General features: G+C 47.7%; 3 protein-coding genes across 4 annotated transcripts; 1 reads left to right on the top strand and 2 right to left on the bottom strand.

Moving 5' to 3' along the window:
• Nucleotides 1-5924: 5924 nt before the first annotated feature.
• LOC123160398 (putative serine/threonine-protein kinase) lies at nt 5925-7802 on the bottom strand. Of its 2 annotated transcripts, XM_044578219.1 has the most exons (3): nt 7406-7802; nt 7149-7299; nt 5925-7081 (listed from the first exon to the last, which is right to left on the bottom strand). In XM_044578219.1, the coding sequence occupies exons 2-3, from the start codon at nt 7228-7230 to the stop codon at nt 6057-6059; spliced, it is 1107 nt and encodes a 368-aa protein (XP_044434154.1). In that variant the 5' UTR covers nt 7231-7299; nt 7406-7802; the 3' UTR covers nt 5925-6056. The 2 variants fall into 2 exon arrangements, with proteins under 2 accessions (XP_044434154.1, XP_044434153.1); XM_044578218.1 differs by having other exon boundaries at nt 7149-7800.
• A 166-nt stretch (nt 7803-7968) lies between these two features.
• On the bottom strand, nt 7969-12602 carry LOC123160396 (choline transporter protein 1). The gene is made up of 10 exons (XM_044578216.1): nt 12227-12602; nt 11130-11488; nt 10869-11014; nt 10351-10534; nt 10137-10210; nt 9934-10053; nt 9412-9768; nt 9046-9306; nt 8705-8932; nt 7969-8588 (listed from the first exon to the last, which is right to left on the bottom strand). Exons 1-10 carry the CDS (start codon nt 12418-12420, stop codon nt 8397-8399), a joined length of 2115 nt encoding a protein of 704 aa, XP_044434151.1. The 5' UTR covers nt 12421-12602; the 3' UTR covers nt 7969-8396.
• A 19-nt stretch (nt 12603-12621) lies between these two features.
• LOC123160397 (protein odr-4 homolog) lies at nt 12622-19157 on the top strand. The gene is made up of 11 exons (XM_044578217.1): nt 12622-12860; nt 12966-13196; nt 13533-13631; nt 15970-16058; nt 16321-16437; nt 16761-16866; nt 16995-17079; nt 17170-17279; nt 18125-18255; nt 18397-18493; nt 18594-19157. The coding sequence occupies exons 1-11, from the start codon at nt 12777-12779 to the stop codon at nt 18888-18890; spliced, it is 1446 nt and encodes a 481-aa protein (XP_044434152.1). The 5' UTR covers nt 12622-12776; the 3' UTR covers nt 18891-19157.
• Nucleotides 19158-26226: the final 7069 nt, after the last annotated feature.

Here is a 26226-nt window from a genome sequence, read left to right as displayed (position 1 = left end):
GCCTCTGGCCTGATAGCACTAACCATCACGTGGGCATAGTATGGGCGTTCTGCGTCGTATGCATCAGCCGAAGCTTAATAGACGTCAGCGACTGAGCGGCGCGCGCCGGGTTGGACTGCGTAAGCGCCTGCCTTGTTGAAGGAGGTAGCTAGGTCTGCTCACCGGCCGCCCACGCAACGTGCAGGAGTTCCCGGGGAGATGGCCCATGACCCCTGGGGGCATAGGTTTAGTCCGGCGTGCTGGCCTCTCTATTAAGCCTAGGTCGGGTTGCGGCGTATTGTTTGGCCGAGGCCGGGCATGACCCAGGAAAGTGTGTCCGGCCGGAGTTAATCAAGCGTGGTGGGTAAGTTGGTGCACCCCTGCAGGGAAGAAAACATCTATCGATAGTCTGTCCTACGGTAACGGACACTTGGAGTTGTATCCCGATCGATACAACTAGAACTGGATACTTGTGATGAGAATGGATGGTGATGAGAATGGATTGTGATGATAACTGGATAGTATGGCTCTGGGATTTCTTTCTCGCAGGGAGTCGAGAAAGGATCTCCGGCCGAGGTTGATAACACTACTACTACTTTACTTTATGCTACTCTACTCCCTCCTGTTGCTGCAAGATGGTGGTTTCCCGAAGATGCTAGTCTTCGATAGGACTAGGCCTTCTCTCTATTCTGGCATTTCTGCAGCCCAGTCCACATATACATCCTTCCTTTGATAATGTTGCATATGTAGTGTAGATCCTTGCTTGCGAGTACTTTGGATGAGTACTCACGGTTGCTTTGCTCTCCCTTTTCTCCTTTCTTCTTCTTTCCGGTTGATGCAACCAGATGTCGGAGCCCAGGAGCTAGATGCCACCGTCGATGCCTACTACTACGTGGAGACGGCCGACGACCAGGAGTAGTTAGGAGGCTCCCAGGCAGGATGCCTTGCCTTTTTGATCGATGTTGCTTTTGTGCTAGCCTTCTTAAGGCAAACTTGTCTAACTCATGTCTGTACTCAGATATTGTTGCTTCCGCTGACTCTTGTGTATTCGAGCTTATGTATTCGAGCCCTCGAGGCCCCTGGCTTGTAATATAAAGCTTGTACTATTTTAATTTGTGTCTAGAGTTGTGTTGTGATATCTTCCCGTGAGTCCTTGATCTTGATCATACATATTTGCGTGCATGATTAGTGTACGATTGAATCGAGGGCGTCACAGCCGGCCCTCTCTATGGCGCGCCCTAGGGGAGTCCTACTCCCACCGGGAGTAGGATTCCCCCTTTCCTAGTAGAACTAGGAGCCCTTCCATGTAGTAGGAGTAGGAGAGAAGGAAAGGGAAGAGAGAAGGGAAGGAAGGAGGGGGCGCAGCCCCTCCCCCTAGTCCAATTCGGACTAGGCCTTGGGGGGCGCGTGGCCTGCCCTAGGCAGCCCCTCTCTCTTTCCCGTATGGCCCAATAAGGTCCAATACTTCTCCCGGCGAATTCCGTAACTCTCCGATACTCCGAAAAATACCAGAATCAGTCGGAACCTTTCTGAAGTCCGAATATAGTCGTCCAATATATTGATCTTTATGTCTCGACCATTTTGAGACTCCTCGACATGTCCCCGATCTCATCCGGGACTCCGAACTCCTTCGGTACATCAAAACTCAATAACTCATAATAAAACTGTCATCGAAACCTTAAGCGTGCGGACCCTACGGGTTCGAGAACTATGTAGACATGACCGAGACACGTTTCTGGTCAATAACCAATAGTGGAACCTAGATGCTCATATTGGCTCCCACATATTCTATGAAGATCTTTATCGGTCAAACCGCATAACAACATACGTTGTTCCCTTTGTCATCGGTATGTTACTTGCCCGAGATTCGATCGTTGGTATCTCAATACCTAGTTCAATCTTGTTACCGACAAGTCTCTTTACTCGTTATGTAATGCATCATTCCGCAACTAACTCATTAGTCACATTGCTTGCAAGGCTTATAGTGATGTGCATTACCGAGAGGGCCCAGAGATACCTCTCCGACAATCGGAGTGACAAATCCTAATCTCGAAATACGCCAAATCAACATGTACCTTCGGAGACACCTGTAGACCTCCTTTATAATCACCCAGTTATGTTGTGATGTTTGGTAGCACACAAAGTGTTCCTCCGGTAAACGGGAGTTGCATAATCTCATAGTCATAGGAACATGTATAAGTCATGAAGAAAGCAATAGCAACATACTAAATGATCAAGTGCTAAGCTAACGGAATGGATCAAGTCAATCACATCATTCTCCTAATGATGTGATCCCGTTAATCAAATGACAACTCATATCTATGGCCAGGAAACTTAACCATCTTTGATTCAACAAGCTAGTCAAGTAGAGGCATACTAGTGACACTATGTTTGTCTATGTATTCACACATGTATTATGTTTCCGGTTAATACAATTCTAGCATGAATAATAAACATTTATCATGATATAAGGAAATAAATAATAACTTTATTATTGCCTCTAGGGCATATTTCCTTCACTATCATGTATGCTATGCTGTGTACCAGACCTGATGTGTGCCTTGCTATAAATTTAGCATAGAGGTACCAAAGTAATCCGGGAGTGGATCACTGGACAACCGTCAAGAACATCTCGAAGTACCTGAAAAGGACTAAGGATATGTTTCTCGTCTATGAAGGTGACAGGAGCTCATCGTAAATGGTTACGTCGATGCTAGCTTTGACACTGATCCGGATGACTCTAGGTCACAAACCGGATACATATTTTTATTGAATGGTGGAGTTGTCAGTTGGTGCAGTTCCAAGCAGAGCGTCGTGGCGGGATCTACGTGTGAAGCGGAGTACATAGCTTCTTCGGAAGCAGCAAATGAAGAGTTTGGATGAAGGAGTTCATATCTAATCTAGGTGTAATACCTAGTGCATCGGGTCCAATGAAAATATTTTGTGACAATACTAGAGCAATTGCCTTGGCGAAGGAATCCAGATTTCACAAAAAGACCAATCACATCAAGAGACACTTCAACTCCATCCGTGATCTAGTCAAGGAGGGAGACATAGAGATTTGCAAAATATATACGGATCTGAATGTGGCAGACCCGTAGACTAAGCCTCTTTCACGAGCAAAACATGATCAACACCAAGACTCCATGGGTGTTAGAATCATTAGAATGTAATCTAGATTACTGACTCTAGTGCAAGTGGGAGACTGAAGGAAATATGCCCTAGAGGCAATAATAAAGTTATTATTTTATGTTTCCTTATTCATGATAAATTTTTATTATTCATGCTAGAATTGTATTAGCCGGAAACTTGATACATGTGTAGATACATAGACAAAACACTGTGTCCCTAGTATGCCTCTACTTGACTAGCTCGTTGATCAAACATGGTTAAGTTTCTAGCCATAGACATGTGTTGTCATTTGATAAATGGGATCACATCATTAGGAGAATGATGTGATGGACAAGACCCATACGTTAGCTTAGCATAATGATCGTTCAGTTTTATTGCTACTGCTTTCTTCTGGCAAATACATATTCCTCCGATTATGAGATTATGCAACTCCAGGATACTGGAGGAATGCCTTGTGTGCTATCAAACGTCACAACGTAACTCGGTGATTATAAAGATGCTCTACAGGTATCTCCGAAGGTGTTTGTTGGGTTGGCATAGATCGAGATTAGGATTTGTCACTCCGAGTATCGGAGAGGTATCTCTGGGCCCTCTCGGTAATGCACATCATAATAAGCCTTGCAAGCAATGTGACTAATGAGTTAGTTACGGGATGATGCATTACGGAACGAGTAAAGATACTTGCCGGTAACAAGATTGAACTAGGTATGAAGATACCGACAGTCGAATCTCGGGCAAGTAACATACTGATGACAAAGGGAATAACATATGTTGTCATAATGGTTCGACCGATAAAGATCTTCATAGAATATGTGGGAGCCAATATGAGCATCCAAGTTCCGTTGTTGGTTATTGATCGGAGAGGTGTCTCGGTCATGTCTACATAGTTCGTGAACCCGTAGGGTCCGCATGCTTAACGTTCGATGACGATTTGTATTATACGGGTTATGTGATTTGGTGACCGAATGTTGTTTGGAGTCCCGGATGAGATCACGGACATGACGAGGAGTCTCAAAATGGTCGAGAGGTAAACATTGATATAGTGGATGATAGTATTGGGACACCGTAATGTATCGGGTACATATCGGAGTACGGGGGAGGGGGGGGTTATCGGAACCCCCCGGGGGAAGATATGAGCTATATGGGCCTTAGGAGGGAGCACACCAGCCCACAAAGGGATGGCGCCCCCCCCCCCCCCAAGGAAGGAGGCCGAATAGGATTAGGAGGAGGGGGCGGCACCCCCCTCTTTCCTTCTTCCCCCCTCTCTTCCCTTCTCCCCCTTTCGGTAAAAGGAAAAGGGGGAGGCCGAATCCTACTAGGAACCCAAGTAGGATTCCTCCTACTTGGGAGCGCCTAGGGCTGCCTCTCCCCCCTCCCTCCTTTATATATGTGGGGAGGGGGCGCCTAGAACACACATCAACTATTCCTAGCCGTGTGTGGCGTCCCCCTTCACAGTTTACGCCTCCAGTCATATTCACGTAGTGCTTAGGCGAACCCCTGCGAGGATCACTTCATCATCAGCGCCACCACGCCGTCGTGCTGACGCAACTCTCCCTCGACACTTTGCTGGATCAAGAGTTCGAGGGGCAATATCGAGCTAAACGTGTGTAGAACTCGGAGGTGCCGTACGTTCGGTACTTGATCGGTTGGAACGAGAAGAAGTTCGACTACATCAACCGTGTTAACAAACGCTTCCGCTTTGGGTCTATGATGGTACGTGGACACACTCTCCTCCTCTCGTTGCTATGCATCTCCTAGATAGATCTTGCGCGAGCGCAGGAATTTTTTTTAAATTGCATGCTATGTTTCCCAACACTTGTCCCCCTCGTCGGATAAATGGAGGCTCTTTGGAGCTGCTCTTGCCGGTGACGGTCTCCATCAGCAGCACATGCAATTTAAACATGTTCGAAAAATATCCAAGATTGATCTTATTCAAAAGGCTTTGGCACGAGGAGTTCAAATATATAAGAAGTTTCAAAACAAACATATGATTTAAAAAATATGGATGGTTTAAATTAGCCAAGTGAAATAAAATGTTCTTTTTTTGCATGTGAAAAGAAAAAGGAAAAGGAGTCCAGAGGGGGAGGATCCCCTCGGCATACTTTTATAGGAGCCGAGAAACACAGTTGATATTCGTTCCCCTTAGGGTTCTTGTATGAGAAAAGAGAGAGATTGGGTCTGGTACATTACTGCATGTGAGCATGTGAAGGACAGTGACGTGGGTGGGACCTCCGCCGTATTTGGTTTGATATTCGTTTCGTACAGGAAAAGAATGAGGAGAAACATGTGGCCCATGCGCCGATCTTCAAGCATTCAGCAACGACAGTTTTCTTATCGGTACACACTTCTTTACCGGTAAAAGTATACTTCACGGATATAATGGGTTGTGGTCGATTCCCTTCAAGTTTCTTTTAGTTTCATTTGCTTATAAAGATTAAAACAATTGCAATTAAAATGGTTGCATGCCATACATCAATGCAAAGGCCAGAGGCATTTGTTGCCCTTCGAAGAAAAAAACAATGGTGGTATCGTTCATGGGAAGGACTGCTAGACTCTTAATAGAAGTAATCCCTCCGCGGAGAATTACTTTTACCGATCATTCATTTTTCGCCCATGGAGAGCCTAGGAAGGCGGGTATTCCAACATCCTTTATAGAAGCAATTCCCCCTTTTCTAATGAAAAAGCAATGCGCAGGTTGCTCCCTAATAGGATTACTCAATCAAAGGGCTGCCTTACAAAATTATGGAACAATACTAAAAATGGTTGCATGCATACATCGACGCAAAGGCCAAATGCATTTTTGGCTCTTATCGAAGAAAAAACAATGATGGTATCATTCATGGCAAGGACTGCTAGACCCTCTCAGTGTGTGGTTGATGTCTCTGCTTGTCAGTTCAATCCTATTACTACTAGCTAGCTAGTTACTCAGAACGGTCGAACCTTTTTTACCTTGGCGCTAACTCCGTCAAGGTGTGCGAAGCAACGACCATGGATGTGGAGTGGCTGTCCTTGTTGTCCCTGAGGACGTAGCCCGGCGCCGTGAGCTCTTTCTCCCTCAACCGGACATCCTCCCTCTCCAGCATCTCCAGCACCCGCGGCATCGACGGCCGCCGCAGCGGCGTCGCCTGAGTGCACAGCAGCGCCACCTTCATGTACTTCACAGCCTCTTCCTCGCTGCACCCGTCTTCCATCGCCGGGTCGATCATGTCCCTGAGGTTGGCTGCCTGGTAGAGCTCCCACACCCTCTCCACCAGCACCTTGTCCCCCTCGTCGGATAAATGGAGGCTCCTGGAGCTGCTCTTGCCGGTGACGGTCTCCAGCAGCAGCACCCCGAAGCTGTAGACGTCGGCCTTCTTGGTGAGATGGCCGTACAGCGCGTACTCCGGGGCGAGGTACCCCGCGGTCCCCGCGACGCGGGTGCTGACGTGCGTGGCGGCGTCCGGGAAGAGCTTGGCGAGGCCGAAGTCGCCGATCTTGGCGCCGTAGCCGGCGTCGAGGAGGACGTTGCTGGCCTTAATGTCCCTGTGCACGATGGGGCCGGACCCCATCTCCTCGTGCAGGAACGCCAGGCCCCTGGCGACGCCGACGCACACGCCGCGCCTGATCGCCCAGGTGAGCCTGGAGGGGTCGCTGGCGGAGGCGAGGAGGGCGCCGTGGAGGCTGCCGTTGCGGAGGAGCTCGTAGACGAGGATGCGGTGGCGGCCCTCCACGCAGCAGCCCAGCAGGGACACCAGGTTGGGGTGGTCCACGTTGGCGATGACGTCGATCTCGGTGAGGAACTCCCTGGTGCCCTGCCGGGAGTGCGCGGACAGCACCTTGACCGCCACGTCGCCGCCGCCGTCCCGCAGCGCACCCTTGTAGACGGCGCCGAAGCCGCCTCGCCCGATGTGGTTGCTCCGGTGGAAGTTGTTGGTCGCCGACCGCAGCTCCGCGTAGGAGAAGAGCTTGATCTTCTTCTCAGATGACAGTCCTGAAGCCAAAGGTTAGTCAATTCGATGAATGGCAAGTAAGGCGTGGAATGGAAAACTGTTGCTTACTGCTCATGGAACGGGAGTAGAGATCGGAGGCGTGTTTCTCTTTCTTGTTGGAAACGCCGAAGCAGCAAGAGCAACAAGGCATGGCGACTCGACCATGTATAATACACAACACCAGAGAGAGTTCCTTTCTAGCTCAGGATCAGACTAACTCCTGTATGGAGAAGAAGAAGCCGGTGATGGCGAGTGATCAGACATGGAGAAGAAGAAGAAGAAGAAGCTGGTTGAATTGCCACATCAGGAAAAGTCGAATGTAATACTCTAATATGAAGCTCTCTTCCACTACGGCCGAGGCGGAGAGTGACAGGAAATGATGCCTAGCTAGGACTCGGAGACCTTTTAGGAGGCGTTGTGTATGAACGGAGGCAGCAATCAGCAGCCTGCTATGGCATATTTTGCTTTGTGTGCACTAGATTAAATGGTAGCGCGCGACGTTGACAAGCTGGCAATTCCCATTTCAGATGGCCGACATATAATCAGTTGACCTGCACACACATGTAGATAATTTCTAGTGTAGAGTAGACTTCATGTGAATCATTAGACGACCGTCTACTGCTTTATAAATTAAATAAATTGGAGTTGGTGGTGGTGGCTGTGAGTTCATTTTCATTCTCGTCTCCACTCCAATCTCCCTCATCCATTCTCATCCATCTAAACCCACCAGACCCGTTGGGTTTGAAAGAGTTAAATTATTACTTCGGGTAATCTCACAATATTTTATTGTGAGTCTCTGTTGACTACCGGCACGTTTTCTTAGGATTATTCACATAGCAGCCACGCGACAGGAGCAGGAAATACGTTTTCTTAGTACTTGTACCACCTATTTGGTTTCCAATCCCATTCCATTTATTTTTTGCGAGGATCCATTCCATTGCTTTACACCAGTGCTCACATCACCATGATGATCGCCTTTCATCATTGCTAGACCTCCATTATAACAACGAGAGCCAGTACCAGTACTACCTATACCTAGAATGGATATAGGTTGAACGGTCAGACATGGAGCAACATCCACCATCCATCCGGTACCCGATTGCCATCCCCATCACAAAGGAAATTTCATCGACACTAGTAGCAGAGGTCTTTTCCACGGTCCGTAGCCAGGCATGCCTGCATTCCATTTCCACCTAACAACAAAGTTAATTAATAGTATAACACGTAGTATTATTATGGTCAAAGCCATTCACCCAACCAGCTGCCTCTGGTAACCCTACACTACCAAAGTCGATCAATGCCCAAAGGTTTGATCCATCAAGGGCCCTGCGTGAGCCTCTGCAGCTGGCTCGTGTCGCCCAGCGTCTCCATGAGCAGCGGGGGAGCGTACTGCGCCTCCCCGTCGTGCTCCTCAGCGTCCTGGCAGAAGGACAGGATTATCGTCTCCACCGACGCCTCCACCACCCCGAAGAAGAGCTGTGCCACCACGTACCCGAGCGCCCAGCACAGCTGGCAACCAAAATGTACACATATGTCATGCCGGAGCTAAGTTAAGTTCAGTTATGCATGCATCTAGGACAGATAGGTGAGTGTCGCCGTATTTTTAGAGGATATCACTTGCTTACCAGCACGGGGAACAGCGGAGACGATATCTTGTTGTGAGCAGACCTGTACTTGTGGGTGTCCAGCATGAGGAACGCGAACAGCACGCTGGACAGGCTCACGCACAGCTTTCCCAGGTAGAGGATCACGTCTCCGATGACATTCACCTTTCCGATGCGCAGTATGTTGTTCATTATCAGCCCCGTCGCGAGTTCGGAGGCTTTGCAGAATCCTTTCCCCGTAACCGCAATCTGCACCAACAGTTCACAGTGTTAAGGAACCAATTCGGATCGGCGCAATTCTTTTCACAGCCACACAAGACAGTTGTAACAAATGAGTAGCTAGGAGGACTGTTGGTACTTACCACGATATAGGCATTCCGGTTCACTGACTTGATGGTCCAGTCTATGCAGCCCAAGCAGCAGTGAGATGAAGATGACACTGTCTTCCCGAGGCGGCTTTCACCGGTTGAATCAACCCCCTTCAGCCTACGGCGGAGCGCTTTAAGTATACACCGCACCCATTCTACGCTCGATACGACCAGTGAACCTAGAGCCACAGATCCAAGGCTGTAGCGCAGCAAACGCTTCAGGGAGGAGACCACGGTATGAAATGGTATGTCATGCTGCATAACAACATTGTGCCGCACAGTCAGCCGTAAGGAAAACAGTACCTTCTAATGTTAAAACAAGAGTTATTTGCCAGTCTAAGGTTAGTGTGTGGTGCTTACCGATATTTCACCACGCGCCCAGTAGTATGAAGCAACTGATCCAGCAATCACGGTCGAAGAGCATGCGATGAAAAATTGCGTTGCCCAGTAACAGCCAAACAGGTGGAAAAGAATTGCAATGCCAATATGAGGGGTGTAATGGACACTGTACCCACAACAGCTGTCGCAATTTACTTTTCCCAGCTTGAGATCAAATGAGCAGCACTCTGCATTGCAATCATTTTGCAGAACTTGACCAGAGCTGAAAAGATACAGTGTCGCGGCAAACCAGAACATATAGATGATAGCAAGGGCGAAGTATGGTACGACCGGAAAGATAATGAGTGCATGGACTTCACCAATGACCTTTGCAGCCACCTACATACAGTTCATCCTGATGAGCGCTCAGAAAATACAAGCAAGAAATAGACAACACACATAAGCTAGCACCCATGCTTTTGCAAAATGTGAGCTGTAATCCCGCACAGCTTATTGCAGGAAACGGTGTGCATGTGAAGCTAGTGGATTCAGCACCATACGCACCTTTAGGACGGTTGTGGATGTCGCTATCAGTATACGCCGAACAATAGCTATTGAAGTCAGGAAAGCAATGATCATTACCACTGTCATCAATACAGCAGCAGCATGAAGGTGGTTTATTTCCTGGTGAAGAGATGAATCATGAGATAACGAGAAGCTTAGCAAGATAGTGTTAAAAATAATAACAACAGGAGGTACAAGCATACCCGTCCACCTATGCTGACATATGGATCACTTGGACCGATTACAACAGTTAAGGGATCATTGCCAATCCAGCCAGCTGAGTACATAAAATAATCCAAACATATGAGATTGCATATAAGATGGTGTGTCCTGATAAAAATAACATGATGCCACTTTGCCACCTATAATAGTATAGTACTAGTACTTATTGTTTAGAAGTCAGGTAGAGCATCCTACCTTTTATATAGAAGAACATTGTGACTGATATTACAAGGGCATTGAAGAGGATCACTGTTACCCATGGCATCCCAGCAACAAAATAGCGGATCATCGCTAACCAGATCAAAGATAGGAAAAGGGGGAGTAACCCCCCACAAACAATTAATACAGGCCAGGACTTCCCAATATCTGCAACATATCTCTGCAAAATAAGAAAAAATATGTATTAGTTCCAAGAATCTACATATACACAAGCAAAGCATGTACATAGCTCTAAAATATATATTTTTGCAGGAGCATAGTTGTCAAATTGAATCTAATGTAACCAAGTAATACCAATCACAACGTGTCTGCTAGTGTTTCCTTATTGAAAGAACATTTAATGTTGTGTAACTTGCAGTGAAATAATGTTCACCATAGAAGAGAAGTATGCTTTAACTATATATGGACAGACACGTTGGATAGGAACTCAGGAAAAAAATATTTTTTGTGAAACAGATAAATGGACCGATAGTGCAAGTAGTACCAAGACAGACCTTTAAGACAGAAGATTTATAGTTGATGGTATTGTGAATTGTCTTGTCTATTAGCATGTTTTCATCAATGCTGACACCACCCATCTGCTGCCAATGCTTCAGAGAAACATTGGATGGCCTTGCAATAAACTGGCAGCTCCAGTAGACTGCAGTGACAGAAAGAGAACAAATTAGCACATATACACTTTACGTTCTCACAAATTGGCAGGATCTTGCTGAGTATCAGAGGATTTGATGTTCAATTATTCATGTGAGACTTACCATTTATACTTGGAAATATGATGGGGTAACATGGACCCTGCAACTGAAGAGAACTGTTTCTCATATCTGGCGTGAGATACTCAAAGTAATCATAGTCCCTGTCGATCCAATCATCGACAGAGAGCCGTATGTCGCCTTCCGGATAATCACAAACAAAGTTCAGGCCATCTTCCGCAGGATAGGGGCATTCCATCAGGCAGATGGACTTAGCATCAGCTAGATCACTTGTGCTATTTTTGAGCCCACTTTGATACACCTGGTTGGGGTTCACCCAGTAACGAACATCCAGCTCACTCAAATCTGGATCACCGTGTTTGCTGCCACATATGTTCCCTTTGTAGTCCAGTCCATAAGTCAGCCTGCATGATCAGAGCAGAGAAAAAACAAATATAGATGTCTTCACCAACAAAGACCACTATAAATTCCAAAAATAATGAACAGCTGCGCACGAAATGTTTGTAACAAACGACGTTCTATTCAACTTCCACCCTGTAAAATCACCCCTTCCTTTGTGGGGACCTCATGTTCGTAGGAGCACCCAACTACAGCAACAAATCTCTGCATCTCCTTACATGGGTTGCAAAGATAAATAAATTGTGAAGGAGGGCAATGTAGGCAACAGACCATTTTAAGCACCACTGATTGACCACGGAACAACCAAAAGCTCAGCATTTACTTGATGAGTGTCTACAATTGGAGGAGAAAATGTAAGCAAGGATTCACCTTATTTGGCAAAACCCACAAATCCTACAGTTAGGGAGACTAGGGGTTCATTGCATCCAGTGGAGGAAAGCTCCACACTAGGCAACAAGCACCTCACTTGCATTTTCCACAAGCTATTTCTACTGTTAGTTGGAGGTAGTAAACATCAAAAGTGACTAAGGAGCAAAAAGTGGAAGAGCAGGAGACAAGTTTTAGCCCCTAGGCTGTACCCATCCTTGGAAGATCTAACCTAAATATGAGAGAATTTGGCAAATGTGACAGACCTTCACCGACGGAATCCACCCAAAAAGGGCAAAATTAATCGCAGCTAGTCGGCACCGACAGCGGCAGAAAAATAGTAAATGCAAGAGAAAAAGGAAGGGGAATGGAGCGACCTGAGCGGGCTGCCCTGGTTGAACCCGAAGCTGGAGTTGACAATCATGGCGACCCAGAAGGCGGCGAAGAGGGCGAGGAACGGCAGGTCCCGGCACTTGCGGTCGTGGCGAATGATGCCGGCTGCGGCGTCGTCTTCTCCTTTTCCTCCCCCGGCGCCGGCGGCGGAGGCGTCGCGGCCGAGGGGCCCCCGCATTATGCCCTTGCCACAGCTCAGCTCCTCTGAATTGGAGCAGGTCGCCGGCTCGCCGCCTCCTCCTTCCTCCTCGGGTCACAGGTGAAAGGAGCGAGGGGGGAAAGTGCTGCTGCCGCTTGCTAGCTTCCGCCTCACTGCGGCTGCCTACCACAGTGCCACTGCCAGTGATATCGCAACTCGAAAGCGGACTCCACTGTTTACGTGACCTCTTGGCGGAAAGCGGGGCCATCTCGGTTTACGTGAATGAGGTGGAAAAGCGGTGGGGCCGCATGTTGCGTCACGTGAAGTCGTGACGACGACTCCTCGCCGTCCGCCGCTCCTCCAGTCCAGACCAGATCGCCCTCCGCCGCGAAGCGATGGTGAAGGCGGTCGTCGCCGACGAGGCGCGCGTCAAGGCCTTCGAGGACGGCGTCGCCTCCTCCGGCGTCCTTCGATCGCAGGTCACTTCCCTTCCTCCTCGTGCTCTTCCTGTCGCATCTGAGGCCGCCGTCGCCGTGCCGTGGGCGTGTGGTTTGGTTTGGTTTCATCGGTTCTTCCGCGTGCAGGTGGGGCTGGTGGTCGGGAAGCTCAGCGCCTCCTCCGACCGCGCCCTCGTCTACTCCCTGCTCCCCACGCCGCCCACCGATGCCGGCGAGCCCGCTTGCTCCCTCCGGGCCGCTGCCCCCTCTGCTGGCAAGGCCAAGTCCAAGGGCGGGAAAGGTGGCGCCGGGGCTTCTAACGACGCGCCGCCGACTCTCCAGTTCGATGTCGACTGGGTCGCCGAGCACGCCCGACAGGTGCAGTGTCCAGCCCTGACTTGTTACCGTCTACAAACCTCTGACGTTACTAATAGCTGCAGCTGTAGGAAAACAATAGAATCCATCAAAATTTGCAAGTGATATCTTTGGTTTCTTAGGTGACATTTTATCTTTAGTACTCTCCTGTAAGTTTCAGACTGTAGTGTGGCAGTCCCAACAATTTCTGTCCAGTTCGAGTTGCTTGCGCAACTACATTGAAAATTCGGCCATATCTTTGCTCGAGATCATACTACGGTAGCACAACTTTATTTGGTCATGTCGACTCGGAATAACTACATATTTGGTAATACTGGTGAATCTTCTTACGGTCTGCAGGTCTCAAGGATGCTCCTTGGAGGAATGAGTGTCATAGGTATCTATATATGGTCTTCTGAAGGCTCCTTCAAAGCTACTCCTTCTGCTGTTTTATCACAGGTACCAACATTTCGCCTGATGTTTCATCACAGGTGCCAACAATGTCCTGAATAGTGGCACTAGTGTTGCAAACTAGCTCGTACATGGGTTTGCTATTTGGAATTGAGGGTATGTACCGAAAAAGGCTTTCACCCGCTTTATATATAAAGCAATGATCATCCACATCCAGGTACAAACGCACGCCACCACAACACACACACCCAAGACAAGATACATAGGCGCCGAGCGCAGCAACACCACCCCTAGCACTACAAGAGACACCGGGGTCCTCCATCGTGAACACGCCACCATGAAGGGATGAGGCCACATATGACGAACTGAGGGCTCCAAGGCGGCGCCTTCAGGAAGGTTATGACTTATGACACCAGAGCGCCGCCACCGCCCGACCCGAGGGTCAGAGTTTCCCCTGGAGCAACACAACAGGCAATGAGAGCCGTGACGACGCCTTCAGGAAGGGAACGATGTTCGCGCCGTTGGTCCGTCCGAAGATAGATCAGGTTTTCACCCTGGCCAACACTCACCGCCACCGAACGCCACACCCCGGTGACCACGCCGCCCACACGGCCATGGCCACCGGGCAGCACCAAGCCGCGGACTCTGCCCAAGAGCACCGCGGTACCACCACCAGGGCCGCCGCCCCGGCAACCAAAACCTTGACACCACCTCGCCCGAGCCTAGACGCTATCCCCAAGATACGAGCGGACACCGCATCCCTGGGCGTCCCCCAGTGCCGGGACCAAATAAGCCGGCCAAAACTAGCCTCCATCAACCCGTCTTGCCGTACCGGGGCGCGAGACGAGCTCGGTCTTGTTGCCGGGCGCGAGACAAGCTCGGTCCTGCTGCCGGGCGCGAGACGAGGTCAGTCCTGCTGTCGGGCGCGAGACGAGCTCCATCTTGCATCACCGGGCGCGAGACGAGCGATTGACCATAACTGGGAAATAACCGACCCAACGACGAAGGTAGTGCCCGGACAACGAGGGAAGGGGTCGAAGGCCGACACAGACCGCCTACAAACGGCCGACGCCGGAAGAAGCCAGCTGCCGCCGCAGTCGATCTGCCACCACCACAGCACCAGCGTCTCCACACCCTGGTCAAATCCGCCTGGAGCCCCGCCACCCCGCACCGGAGCAACGGAGACACCAGCCGCAACACCTCCACCTCAAAAGGGCCGCCGGCGACCCCAACCAACGCCTACCCACCCCATCCACCGGATCTGCGCCAGATCCGCAACCCCCGCCACCTACCCCCATCCACCGGATCTGCGCCACATCCGCAACCCACGCCACCTACCACCAGCCAGAACAGCGCAGGGGGGCAAGATCCGCCGCCAGTCCAGTCCGCCCCAGGGCACCGGAGGCCCGAGCCACGCCGGAGGGAGGGGATGAGGCGGCGCTGGCGACCACAAGGCGTCGGGAGGAGGGGAGGGGTGGAGCAGGGCAGGCCCGACGCCCGACGCCACCAGGCAAATGGGAGGCGCCCCGCGAAGCCCCCAGCTGTGTGCGGGAGGAACCGCCCCGCCGCCGCCAACGCCTTGTATATTGAGGGTATGTATATCACGGCGGCGAGGGAGGGGGCTGAGGCGAAGGGAGTTGGGAGGCGGCGCTAGGTTCCTCCCAGGGGCCCCCGCGGGAGCGCCTCGGGGAGTGAGGGAGAAGCAATATTTCGACGGTTGTCATACGGGTTCCATATATAAATGTATGTACACATATTTATATGTTAACAAAACAAGTTTCCAAGAAGATATAATGGAACTCAAGTTCCAGTTTTTTTCCATAGCACCGTAGAATGGAGAGAATTTTACCAAGTTAGGCTTGGTGAATACTACGTATTAGATGTTCCATTCCATGCTATATACTTTGTGATGAGAACAAAAATAGAAAACAATGCTAGAAAGTGATCAACGCTTGTTTACTAAAATAGATACCCTCATGTTGGCCTCATCACTTTTATCTTTCAAATAAAGCTCGGCCATTAACCAACCTGATGTACCGACCTATGCCTGTTATCTTTCTGTACCTACCGGCTAGGTTTTGTGGTCCTTGCTTAAATAATTTTGGCATAATATCAACTTGAACAAACGGGCAGGCTACTTTTTTACCTTGTAAACTGCCTTTCACAATGCCATAATGACCTTATTATTTAGAACACTGACTACTAACTTCTTTTTTGATTTATTTGTTGAATTCTGGGGTGGGGGCACATTCTGCTGGCATTTGTTTTAGGATCTTTTGGCATTGTTGTATGATCTTTTAGTGGTGACTTGTTGATTTTTTTTTCTCTGTACTACCCTACTAGGACATTTTCATTGTACAGATTATCAACTGATGTTATTTCCCAGGTTATCAGAGTGGTTTCTCAGTCAGTTCCCTGGTACGGCAGTGACTTCGATGAGAGGCTGCTCCTTCATCTCTCTTACAGCCCAAGAAGGTGCGTATTGATTTTTCTCTAGTACTATGGTTTCCTTCCCCCTCCCCCAATAAATCAATGTATCATAATCTTCTTAGCACATTGATCATGCTGGACCTGCTGAGCTTGGATTTCGACAACTCTTATTTGTTTTTTCTTGCTTGTTTAACATTGATTGACCTAATTTCTGTATGTCAATAAATGGTATTGCCCTTGGAAATCTGTCGCGCTCAGATACTGTTAATACACTCATAGGTCATAACAAACTTTTGATGTGTTGCAGGTGGGCCTGTCGCATATGTGAGATGGCATCAGGAAGTCTAAGGCCGTGTGACTTCAAATATAGCAAATTATTAGCTTCGCTTCAAACTTTCAGATGCACATACAATTTTGAGACGAGGTACTTGCAATGCTGCCTGATACTAGTAGCTAAGCAATCCTTGTGTCATTTATGTCTCAAAGTCAGAAGGGGTGTCATTTTAAGTTAACTAGATTTTTATTAAATATATTAAAATACAGAAACGAGCCTTCCCCGAACCCTGCGCAAGCAGGAGCTACGTGCACCAGGCTGCCCCTTTTTATTATTAAAATTATAAAATACAGAAACGACCAACTGTGCTTACCAGTTATCAGTCATAGTCGCATGTGCTGTAGGCTGTAGCAAATCCATGAATGTCATGTTCCGCATTCTGGACTGATTACTTACATCATGTACTTCCATAGATTGACAGTTGTTCAAGCTGAGCCTTTTAAGAAAGTTATTTCAAAGGCAATCAGTCATCTCACGAAGGAAGTGCAGAATGCCAAAGCCTTAATTGATGGAGATCTGGTAAATTAAAACCGCTTAACCTTTGTTTCAGTTGAAGAAGCACAATGAATTCCAAGCTATTTAATGGTGTAATGTCTAATCTTGTTTGTGTTTAACACCCACTTATTACTCTTCATATTTTCAACTAGTTTTCGGATGATATGACCATCACTTCAGACGGCCCACACGAAGTCGATTTGCTTGTACCATTCAAGAACAATTTGCCTGCCGGAGGTGCTCAGCTAACGCTGTTTCTGTTGTATTGTATGGTTGATTTCTCTTGATATAACTATGTGAGCCTAATAGTTAGTGCTTACACTAAAGAATGCAGTTTAGAGGGTGTTGCTGGGCTGCTTCTCTTTGCTGGATCTGTCAGTGCGTTGGCTTACTTAGGCCCAAAAGAATCTATTTCAGAAGCTATATCTGATCTGAAGGTATTGATGAGATAAAATTTCCACTTTTATTGGCTTATCTCTGTGCCTTGTATTGTTTTCCTTGTTACCTATGTAGTCGCCATTTTGTTATAACAGCTTTACATACAACTGTGCAAGCCACGAGCTTGGAGCCTTACCACCAAATTTTATACTCCCTCCATTCCACAATGTAGTGTGCCCGCGCTTCCCGAGATCTGAGTTTGACCATAAATTTAACCAACGAGACCGACTGCGGTGGGAACGAAAATTATACCACTGAATTCATATCGAAAATACGAATTTAGTGGTATAATTTTTGCTCCCGCCGCAGTCGGTCTTGTTGGTTAAATTTATGGTCAAACTTCGATCTCGGGAAACGCGGGCGCACTACATTGTGGAACGGAGGGTGTACCAAATATCAATTAAAGAAAAGAGAACTTGTGATGTTGAAAATGTGAACAGGAATTTTGGTTGGCATTTCTGTTAAGAATCTGATTGTCCATGAGTTTACTGAAGTATCTCTAAAGGAACCCTTTGTTTAACTATATATAGCATGACTATCTGGTGTCTGTAATGTAGACCTATAGATTTTAGATTTTTGTTTTGATTTTCTAGTGATGGTGCTTTTCATTCGTACTGAATTTATTTGCAAGTTGGCACTGTAGTATTATTGCCCCTTATTATAGTTGAATTTACTCTCTAAAGAGTTAAACATGATAAATCTGTCCTGAATGGTTTATTTTTAGTCATTTTTTAAAATTGCAGTCATTTTAACTTAGTTGTTAAATTTGGGCAAACATATTTTAATGGTTAGCAAACTAATAGTATTTTATGTTGCCTTTCTACCTATCCTAATGCATATTAAGGGGGACATCATTGCGAGCCTACGAAGCAGATTAGATATCATCCTTGATGAGGCAGATGATGACTCTACAACTAATGATATGGAGAATTCACCATCTCAGAAGGTTACCCAAGTTAATTTTCATGAGTTGAGGTATTTCTCATCTTCTAGGAATATTTCTGTTTTGAATAAAATGAAAATTAAATATGTCACTTTTCTTATTTCTTCAGAGCATGTCTGCGATGCATTTTTTCGTCTATGCAACTGATCACATCCTTTTCTTTTTGCAAACAGAGAACCTTATAGCTTCTCATTCCCTAGAAGGATTCTGATTCCATGGTTAGCTGGCTCCTATATTTGTGACTACTTGCAACAATCAGAGACAACAAAGGTACGTATATTCTCTCCTAGCTATATAGTCTGAATGCAAGCCCAAAACATGATACTAAGTTTTGACTCGACTCATCCTTATGTGCGCGCGCCACCTGCAGGATGCAATGGAGCGCTGCAAGGAAGTGATATCACTGGAAACAGAAGTAGACAGCTCAGTCATAGAACCAGAAACCGCAGCATCTACCGCCACACTAGAATCGTTTTGGGATGTGGTGCCTGGAGCTTCGTCACGCGCGCGGGCGGGGCCCAGTCTGAAAGATGGGTGCCCTGAACAGGCGACGGGTTCAAGGAGAACACAAGGCAACAGTTTCAGCATCCTAGCTGCCTTGTTTGTGCTCCTGGTGGCTCTTCTAGTTGGATTTATGTTTGCGTTCCCTGCCAACTCGAAAACCTGAGAGTAATTCATGCTGCATCAGCCGAACCAAGATGTTGACATGTTTTGTGTATCTTATATTTCGTCCAAACCTCAGCCGTGGAGGTGAAAAGTGTAGAGTTTCTTTCGTCGTGAACAGTTTGTAGGTGCTGCACATACATGAACATGATCCATCCTTTTCGACGATAGTGACAATTGGATGGAATATTTAGAGTGATGTAAGCCCTGCCGTTGTTTTCATTGTTTGGTCATTGAGATGTGTGATGCCTAGGCTCACCATAGTATTTGATGATCGTGCAGAGACGGATAACTCACTCTCTTTTACAGTTTGCACCCACTAAATTATGAGAAAAGGCATCTGGCCTGTGACCAGATGGACGGCTAGTACTCAATCTTTCTCCTGTTTCGGCATCGGATGTCTTCTCTGTTGGTAGATTAATCATTTGTGCTGATGCTATACTATACAAGTGAGTGTTGGCCTCGGGGAGTAGGCATCTGACTGAAGAGAATAGATAGAAGTCAACCAATATAACAGACAACTATGTTTCTTAGGTTGGTCTTGATTTTGACACAACAAAATATCTCTGTCCGCAGCATACAAATTTATGCATTTGCTATCATGAGGAAGACGCCACAGCAAGCAAGCAGTATTTTGTGATACATCAACCAGTAGCTTGCTTATACTCCCTCCGTTCCATATTACTCGTCGCTAATTTAGTACAACTTTGTACTAAATCAGCGACAAGTAATATGGAACGGAGGAAGTAGATGCATGCAGGCAGCCAGACGTTGACTCTGGCAGCACTGCCTGCCTCTTGGCGCGCCAATGGGCCATCATGAGTTCTGTTATCTCTTCTCTTATGCACTGCTAAACTGACATTAGCACTACTCGCTTCTCATCCTTTTATTCACCTGGATCTTTTCTGTTCTTGTCATATTTGCTATTTCATACATACATTAATTGAGCAGACAGAATTGTTGGTTGTCACTACTAGTCTTGATATCGAAAGTATTGGAAAAGCTAACGCTCGCATGACAGATCACGCTGCGCGTAGACCGCCCCCTCACCTGTTGGATCTTCTTTTGATCGGACGACCCACAACAACCCTACCCATAGTCTAGCTATAGTCTAGCTTTTGCAACTTGGGTCTTGTTGCAAGCCTACCAAGCGCAACAGGGGTCTGTTGACGCATCACCGCTCTCCAATCTTGACCACCTTATCCCGAACCGAACGTGCTAATCCACACAAATTTCCCCCAAGCGACGTTATCCATCGACCATCGTCTTCCTCCTTGGGTGTTTCCATTCCCTCCCAAAATCCTTTCTCCCTCTCGTGTCGTCCAACTCCACTTGAAGCTGTCGGACTGCCGCACCCATGATGAAGGCCAGCATCGTTATGGCATAGCGTCGCCCTAAAGCGCACGCTTCGCCGCTATTGTAGGCGGACCACATGTTGTCGACGCAGCCGAGGTGTTGGAGGGTGCCATTGTGACGCCCCCGATTCAATCGTACACTAATCATGCACGCAAACGTGTACGATCAATATCAGGGACTCACGGGAAGATATCACAACACAACTCTAAAAACATAAATAAGTCATACAAGCATCATAATACAAGCCAGGGGCCTCGAGGGCTCGAATACAAGTGCTCGATCATAGACGAGTCAGCGGAAGCAACAATATCTGAGTACAGACATAAGTTAAACAAGTTGCCATAAGATGGCTAGCACAAATTGGGATACAAATCGAAAGAGGCGCAGGCCTCCTGCCTGGGATCCTCCTAACTACTCCTGGTCGTCGTCAGCGGCCTGCACGTAGTAGTAGGCACCTCCAGAGTAGTAGGAGTCGTCGTCGACGTCGACGTCTGGCTCCTGGGCTCCAACGTCTGGTTGCGGCATCCGAGAAGAAGAGGAAAACGGGGGAAAAGAGGGAGCAAAGCAACCGTGAGTACTCATCCGAAGTACTCGCAAGCAAGGAGCTACACTACATATGCATGGGTATATGTGTAAGGAGGCCATATCAATGGACTGAACTGCAGAATGCCAGAATAAGAGGGAGATAGCTAGTCATATCGAAGACTACGCTTCTGGCAGCCTCCGTCTTGCAGCATGTAGAAGAGAGTAGATTGAAGTCCTCCAAGTAGCATCACATAGCATAATCCTACCCGGCGATCCTCCCCTCGTCGCCCTGTGGAAAAGCGATCACCGGGTTGTCTGTGGAACTTGTCTGGGTGTGTTTTATTAAGTATCCGGTTCTAGTTGTCATAAGGTCAATGTACAACTCCGGGTCGTCCTTTTATCGAGGGACACGGCTATTCGAATAGATAAACTTCCCTGCAGGGGTGCACCACATAACCCAACACGCTCGATCCCATTTGGCCGGACACACTTTCCTGGGTCATGCCCGGCCTCGGAAGATCAACACGTCGCAGCCCCACCTAGGCACAACAGAGAGGTCAGCCCGCCGGTCTAAATCCTATGCGCGCAGGGGTCTGGGCCCATCGCCCATTGCACACCTGCACGTTGCGAGGGCGGCCGGAAGCAGACCTAGCAACCTCCATTACAAAGGAAGTCACGTTACGCGGTCCAATCCGGCGCGCGCCGCTCCGTCGCTGACGTCAAGAAGGCTTCGGCTGATACCACGACGTCGAGTGCCCATATCTTTCCCACATAGTTGGTTAGTGCGTATAGACCAAATGGCCAGACTCAGATCAAATACCAAGATCTCGTTAAGCGTGTTATTATGAAGCAAACCGCGGACGCCGACCAGGGCCAGGCCCACCTCTTGCCTAGGTGGTCTCAACCTGCCCTGTCGCTCCACCAAATAGATCCACACAGAGGGCCGTAGGGACAAAGGTCCTTTCAGCCCCCAATCCGTGAATCACTCCCGGGTACTCTTTGAGCGGACCCGACTTTAGTCACCATCTGTAGTATGTATATATGTATAGTATATATCCGTGATCACCTCCCGAGTGAGCACGGCCCAATAGTATAGCAAGGCAGACTGACAAGAATATAGGGCCAATGGTGATAAACTAGCATCCTATACTAAGCATTTAGGATTGCGGGTAAGGTATCAATGACTGTAGCAATAATGACAGGCTATGCAACAGAATAGGAGTAACCGAACAGTAACATGCTACACTACTCTAATGCAAGCAGTATAGAGAAGAATAGGCGATATCTGGTGATCAAGAGGGGGGGAGGCTTGCCTGGTTGCTCTGGCAAGAAGGAGGGGTCGCCAACTCCGTAGTCCAACTGGGGTCGCCGGCAGTCTCGGGGTCTACCGAAAAGAAGTAACGGAGGGGGAACACAATAAATAACAGAGCAATCAAAGCATCATAAAGCATAACATGATAATACGCGGTGCTAGGTGTGCCCTAACGCGGTAGTAGGTGATACCAGCGAAGGGGGAAACATCCGGGAAAGTATCCCCGGTGTTTCGCATTTTTGGACAGGTGAACCGGAGGGTGAAAGTTGCGTGTTTGCTATGCTAGGGATGTGTGGCGAACGAACGGGCTGTGTAGCCGGATTCGTCTCGTCGTTCTGAGCAACTTTCATGTACAAAGTTTTTCCATCCGAGCTACGGATGAATTTCTACAATTTTCCGAAGTTTTTAAACATTTATTGGAATCCCTAAAAATTGGCTAAGTCCTCAGTTTTAAACATCACTTAGTTGCAGAGGCTATAGCTAGCATTCTATACATCCTTTGAGTTAGTGCATTATATCAAATGTGGGCACTCTGCTATGATCTACATGACAGCCTCAGGTCCATCTACATTAGTGACCAATTGCTTGCTCAAATATTTGTTTGAAAAGTGCTATTGGAGGTCAATTCCAGAATCTGTTTTTCAGTTCTTCCAGTTAACAGAACATAGATATTTGTCATTTTCATAGGAAATAACCCGGGTAACTTTTGGATTTGTTCCAATGGAAACATTTGAGCCTTGTCAAGTGTACTGCCTATACAAATTAATCCCAGCTAAGTTAAACTTTGTTTGACCACAGCTTTGTTGCCATCCAGAGGGTTAATAGAGTAGAAGTAACGGAAGCTAGCCGGCTCTACAGTAACATCCAGTTACTGTAGCAGGGGCAGCAGAGCAACGAATCACAACGGCAGTTGTGGCCGCAAGCGCGGGCGAGCAGCTACGGGCGCGGGCACGCGCGGTCGAGGGCGCACGCCGGCGGGCAAGCGAGGGAGGGGGGCGACGAGAGCTGGGCTGCATGGCAGGTGTGGAGGCGGCCTGCAGTGGCGCCGGCGTCGAGAGGAGCGGCGTCGGGGTTCGGCCTAGCAGCGTACGGTGGGCGGGAGGCGAGCAGGCGCAGGGAAGGGCGCGGACGGGCGAGCACGGGTGTGAGAGCGTAGCACGGACAAGCAGCGGCCCTAGCGGGCGTGGCTGGAGCTTCGGCCGTGTCTGCGGCCGGTGACGAGCGCGGCGGTAGCAAGTGTAACGGCGGCAACGAGCTACGGTGACGATGGTAGTAGCAGCAGGAAACAACGAACCAAGCCTACAGGAGAGGGGTTTCGACCGGGAGCTCACCGCGGAGGCACACGGAGGCCCATTGGTGGCTTAGGAGCTGCAGAGGCGACGGATCGATGAAGAGCAGCGGCGACGACCGAGGAAGAAGATGGCGTCAATCCGGTCGATGTGGTGGCCTCCCGACCTCGATCCGGTGACGTAGTCGACGCGGCGGACAGCGAAGGCGCTGCTGGAAAGGTCCCAGCCCACGGGGACGACAGGGAGCATGCGGACGATGAGAACCATGGCGTCGATGGCTCGGTAGTGCGCGAGGAAGGAGGCAGCGAGCGGGAGGAAAAGTGGCGAGGCTAGGGTTCTCCAGGGGGGTTTGGGTGGCCTTATCCATCCACGCGACCGAGGGATCGCCGACGCGTGCACATCGCCGGCTATGGCGCCGGTGGATGAGCGCCACGCCCTCCCATGAACAGGAGGAAGGAGAGGCTCGGCTGGGCTGGGTCATTTTGCCTAATGGGCCACGTGCCCAGTAGATTAGGTATTATGTTTCTCACCTCCTTTTGTTTATTGTTTTCCTTATTTATCTACTGTTTTGTATTTAGTTTAGGTACCAAATGATTTTAGTTAAAGTTGAAACTCCTCACATAATTACCTCCTGATATTTTAGGTGTTGTCCAAAAAGTTTGGGTTATTTAGAAATGTTTGAAATTAAGTTCGTATTTTAACGGGCATAATAAGTGATGCTTGTTCACTTTAATTGTTTCCAGGGGAAATCTAAAAATCCATTAAATGATAGTTCCTACATGGTAATTACTTAGTGAATATTTTCAACCCAACAAACATTTTTATTTGACAGTTTGAAGAAATAAAATTTTGACTTGTTATTTGAAATTTGAATTTGACTCCGATTTCATCAAGTAGCAAATTGGCTTAATAAAACATGATGACACGGTACATTAGGGTGGGGTTACTGTACCTTTATCATCCGGGCGTCACAATTCTCCTCCACTACAAGAAATCTCGTCCCGAGATTAAAGCGGTGGAGTAAGGGGGGAAAGGTGCTGGTAGCGAAAAACCTAACGAGTCTTCTCGGTCTTGGCTGCCCTTTCGAAGAGGTTGATCCCTTTCATTGATGTCTTCATTTCTCTGCTTCAAGTTACCATGATCAAGTCGTCATCCTTTCTTCGAGATCTCCATCGTCCTACGAACGCGACCAAGGGGAAAAACTCCGGAAGAATGCATCTCCACAAAGCTGGGCATCTGAGGGTGATCTCAATGGGAAATACACAAGGTACCCCACGAGTTTTATTTCAGTGAATTCATTGAGTGCAATATACGATGGTACCAAAGTTTCAAACGGGTACGCAATCATTCGATGACTGGACAAAAGCTGGAATGGGGGTTTGAACAACGAGATTAACATGGTGTTTGATTCCAGGATGATAATTGGTATAGCATTTAGCTCGTGAATCACATACAAAGTCAGATACATTAGAATCCGGGTTGTAAAGAAGAGTCAGGTTTCGATCTTGTGGAACTGTGGGTTATGGGCCCACCAGGTTGGTTAAAAGTAGGAAGAGCGATGACGTCTTGCACGATCATGTAAGTAAGGCATGTCAGAGGGTAGCCCGTCAGTTATGTCGGCAACAACATCGATACCAAGGGCGAGGGACGAAGAGAACCATTCTCCTGCTCTTGAACGAGGCGGACCATTAGGCAAAGTTCTCGTCCATCGATGGTTACCGAAATGTCATCAACAATAGTAACAGGGTCTTACCAACACGATTGTACACCTAGGTGTTTACATAAGCAGAAGAATATTACTGCTTAGATCATATAGATCACCAGAAAGGTTAAACAAAACAATGGAAAGAAAAAGGTGATCATCAGATTAAATGGAAAAATGGAAAGAAGATTGTGTTTAAACACATTATTCAGGGGTATATCCTTCCCAAGGACAAACAGAGCATGATATCCACGACAAGATATAATGTAGAAAACCCTTTAGGAAAGGGGGGAGAAATTTCATGGCATTACCCATACAACGGTGTTTGGATAATTGATAAAGAAAATTTAGCGTTGTGCTTCAAATGCTCTTATTGAAAATCGAATTACCACAGACATGCTTCGAGATAGCATTGACATGGTCTTCAAGCAAATGTCAGACTTTGGATAAAGGAAGGATCCATCAGGAACAACTTGTAGAATAAGTCTTACAATTTCCTCATGGAAGAATGGATAACCTTGCAGAAAAGGAATCTATAACAATAGGGCCTCCAGCCAGGTGTGCTAGGCATGACATCACCTTACCGGGTCATGTAAAGATGTTTATAACTCCTGGAAATATGCTCCAACCATCATACCTGACCGAGATTCAGATCTGATTGGTGTCAGGATACCTCAGACTAAGGATGTCCGAGAAGAAAATGTGTGACACGAATCGGCGAAATGACATTGCAAGATTCTCGGGAAATGAACTATGGGAGCGGGTTCCTGAAAAATAGTTCATCATTAAACCAAGGAGGGAATGAGGAGGTGGTTGATGGGCTCAGCGACAATTCATTGAGAATTCCAAACGGATGGATTTCCACAATAATGTGATCAAGAAGATGACACTTGTCAATTCAAATGATTTAATGTTGTATGCTCGAGGGAAAACATACACCATCAATCATTAGTTGAAAGGTGTGCCCGAAATATGGCCTTAGGCAGCAAGATCAACGTTAGAATGATGATTCAGTAACCAACAGTCTAAGAACGAACTGTCGATCGTTAACTTCAAAGCAATAGGGTTGCTAGAAGTACATAACTCAAGCAACATCATTAGCATATTGGTATCCCGGTTAAAAACAACATGGGGACCAAGGAAGAATGGTGATGGT

This window comes from Triticum aestivum, chromosome 7B (genome assembly GCF_018294505.1).
Source record: "Triticum aestivum cultivar Chinese Spring chromosome 7B, IWGSC CS RefSeq v2.1, whole genome shotgun sequence".
Classification (NCBI taxonomy): domain Eukaryota; kingdom Viridiplantae; phylum Streptophyta; class Magnoliopsida; order Poales; family Poaceae; genus Triticum; species Triticum aestivum.
This window is presented reverse-complemented; position numbering and strand designations above follow the sequence as displayed.

Bases quoted from the DNA above. Each gene is read 5' to 3' on its own strand.
- LOC123160398 (XM_044578219.1), bottom strand. From the start codon at position 7,230: ATGCCTTGTTGCTCTTGCTGCTTCGGCGTTTCCAACAAGAAAGAGAAA. The intron at 7,082-7,148 runs GTAAGCAACAGT...CTTTGGCTTCAG, and splicing joins CTACTCCCGTTCCATGAGCA to GACTGTCATCTGAGAAGAAG.
- LOC123160396 (XM_044578216.1), bottom strand. From the start codon at position 12,420: ATGCGGGGGCCCCTCGGCCGCGACGCCTCCGCCGCCGGCGCCGGGGGA. The intron at 11,489-12,226 runs GTCGCTCCATTC...CTGATCATGCAG, and splicing joins AACCAGGGCAGCCCGCTCAG to GCTGACTTATGGACTGGACT. The intron at 11,015-11,129 runs GTAAGTCTCACA...CTGTCACTGCAG, and splicing joins CATATTTCCAAGTATAAATG to TCTACTGGAGCTGCCAGTTT.
- LOC123160397 (XM_044578217.1), top strand. From the start codon at position 12,777: ATGGTGAAGGCGGTCGTCGCCGACGAGGCGCGCGTCAAGGCCTTCGAG. The intron at 12,861-12,965 runs GTCACTTCCCTT...TTCCGCGTGCAG, and splicing joins CCGGCGTCCTTCGATCGCAG to GTGGGGCTGGTGGTCGGGAA. The intron at 13,632-15,969 runs GTACCAACATTT...GTTATTTCCCAG, and splicing joins CTTCTGCTGTTTTATCACAG to GTTATCAGAGTGGTTTCTCA.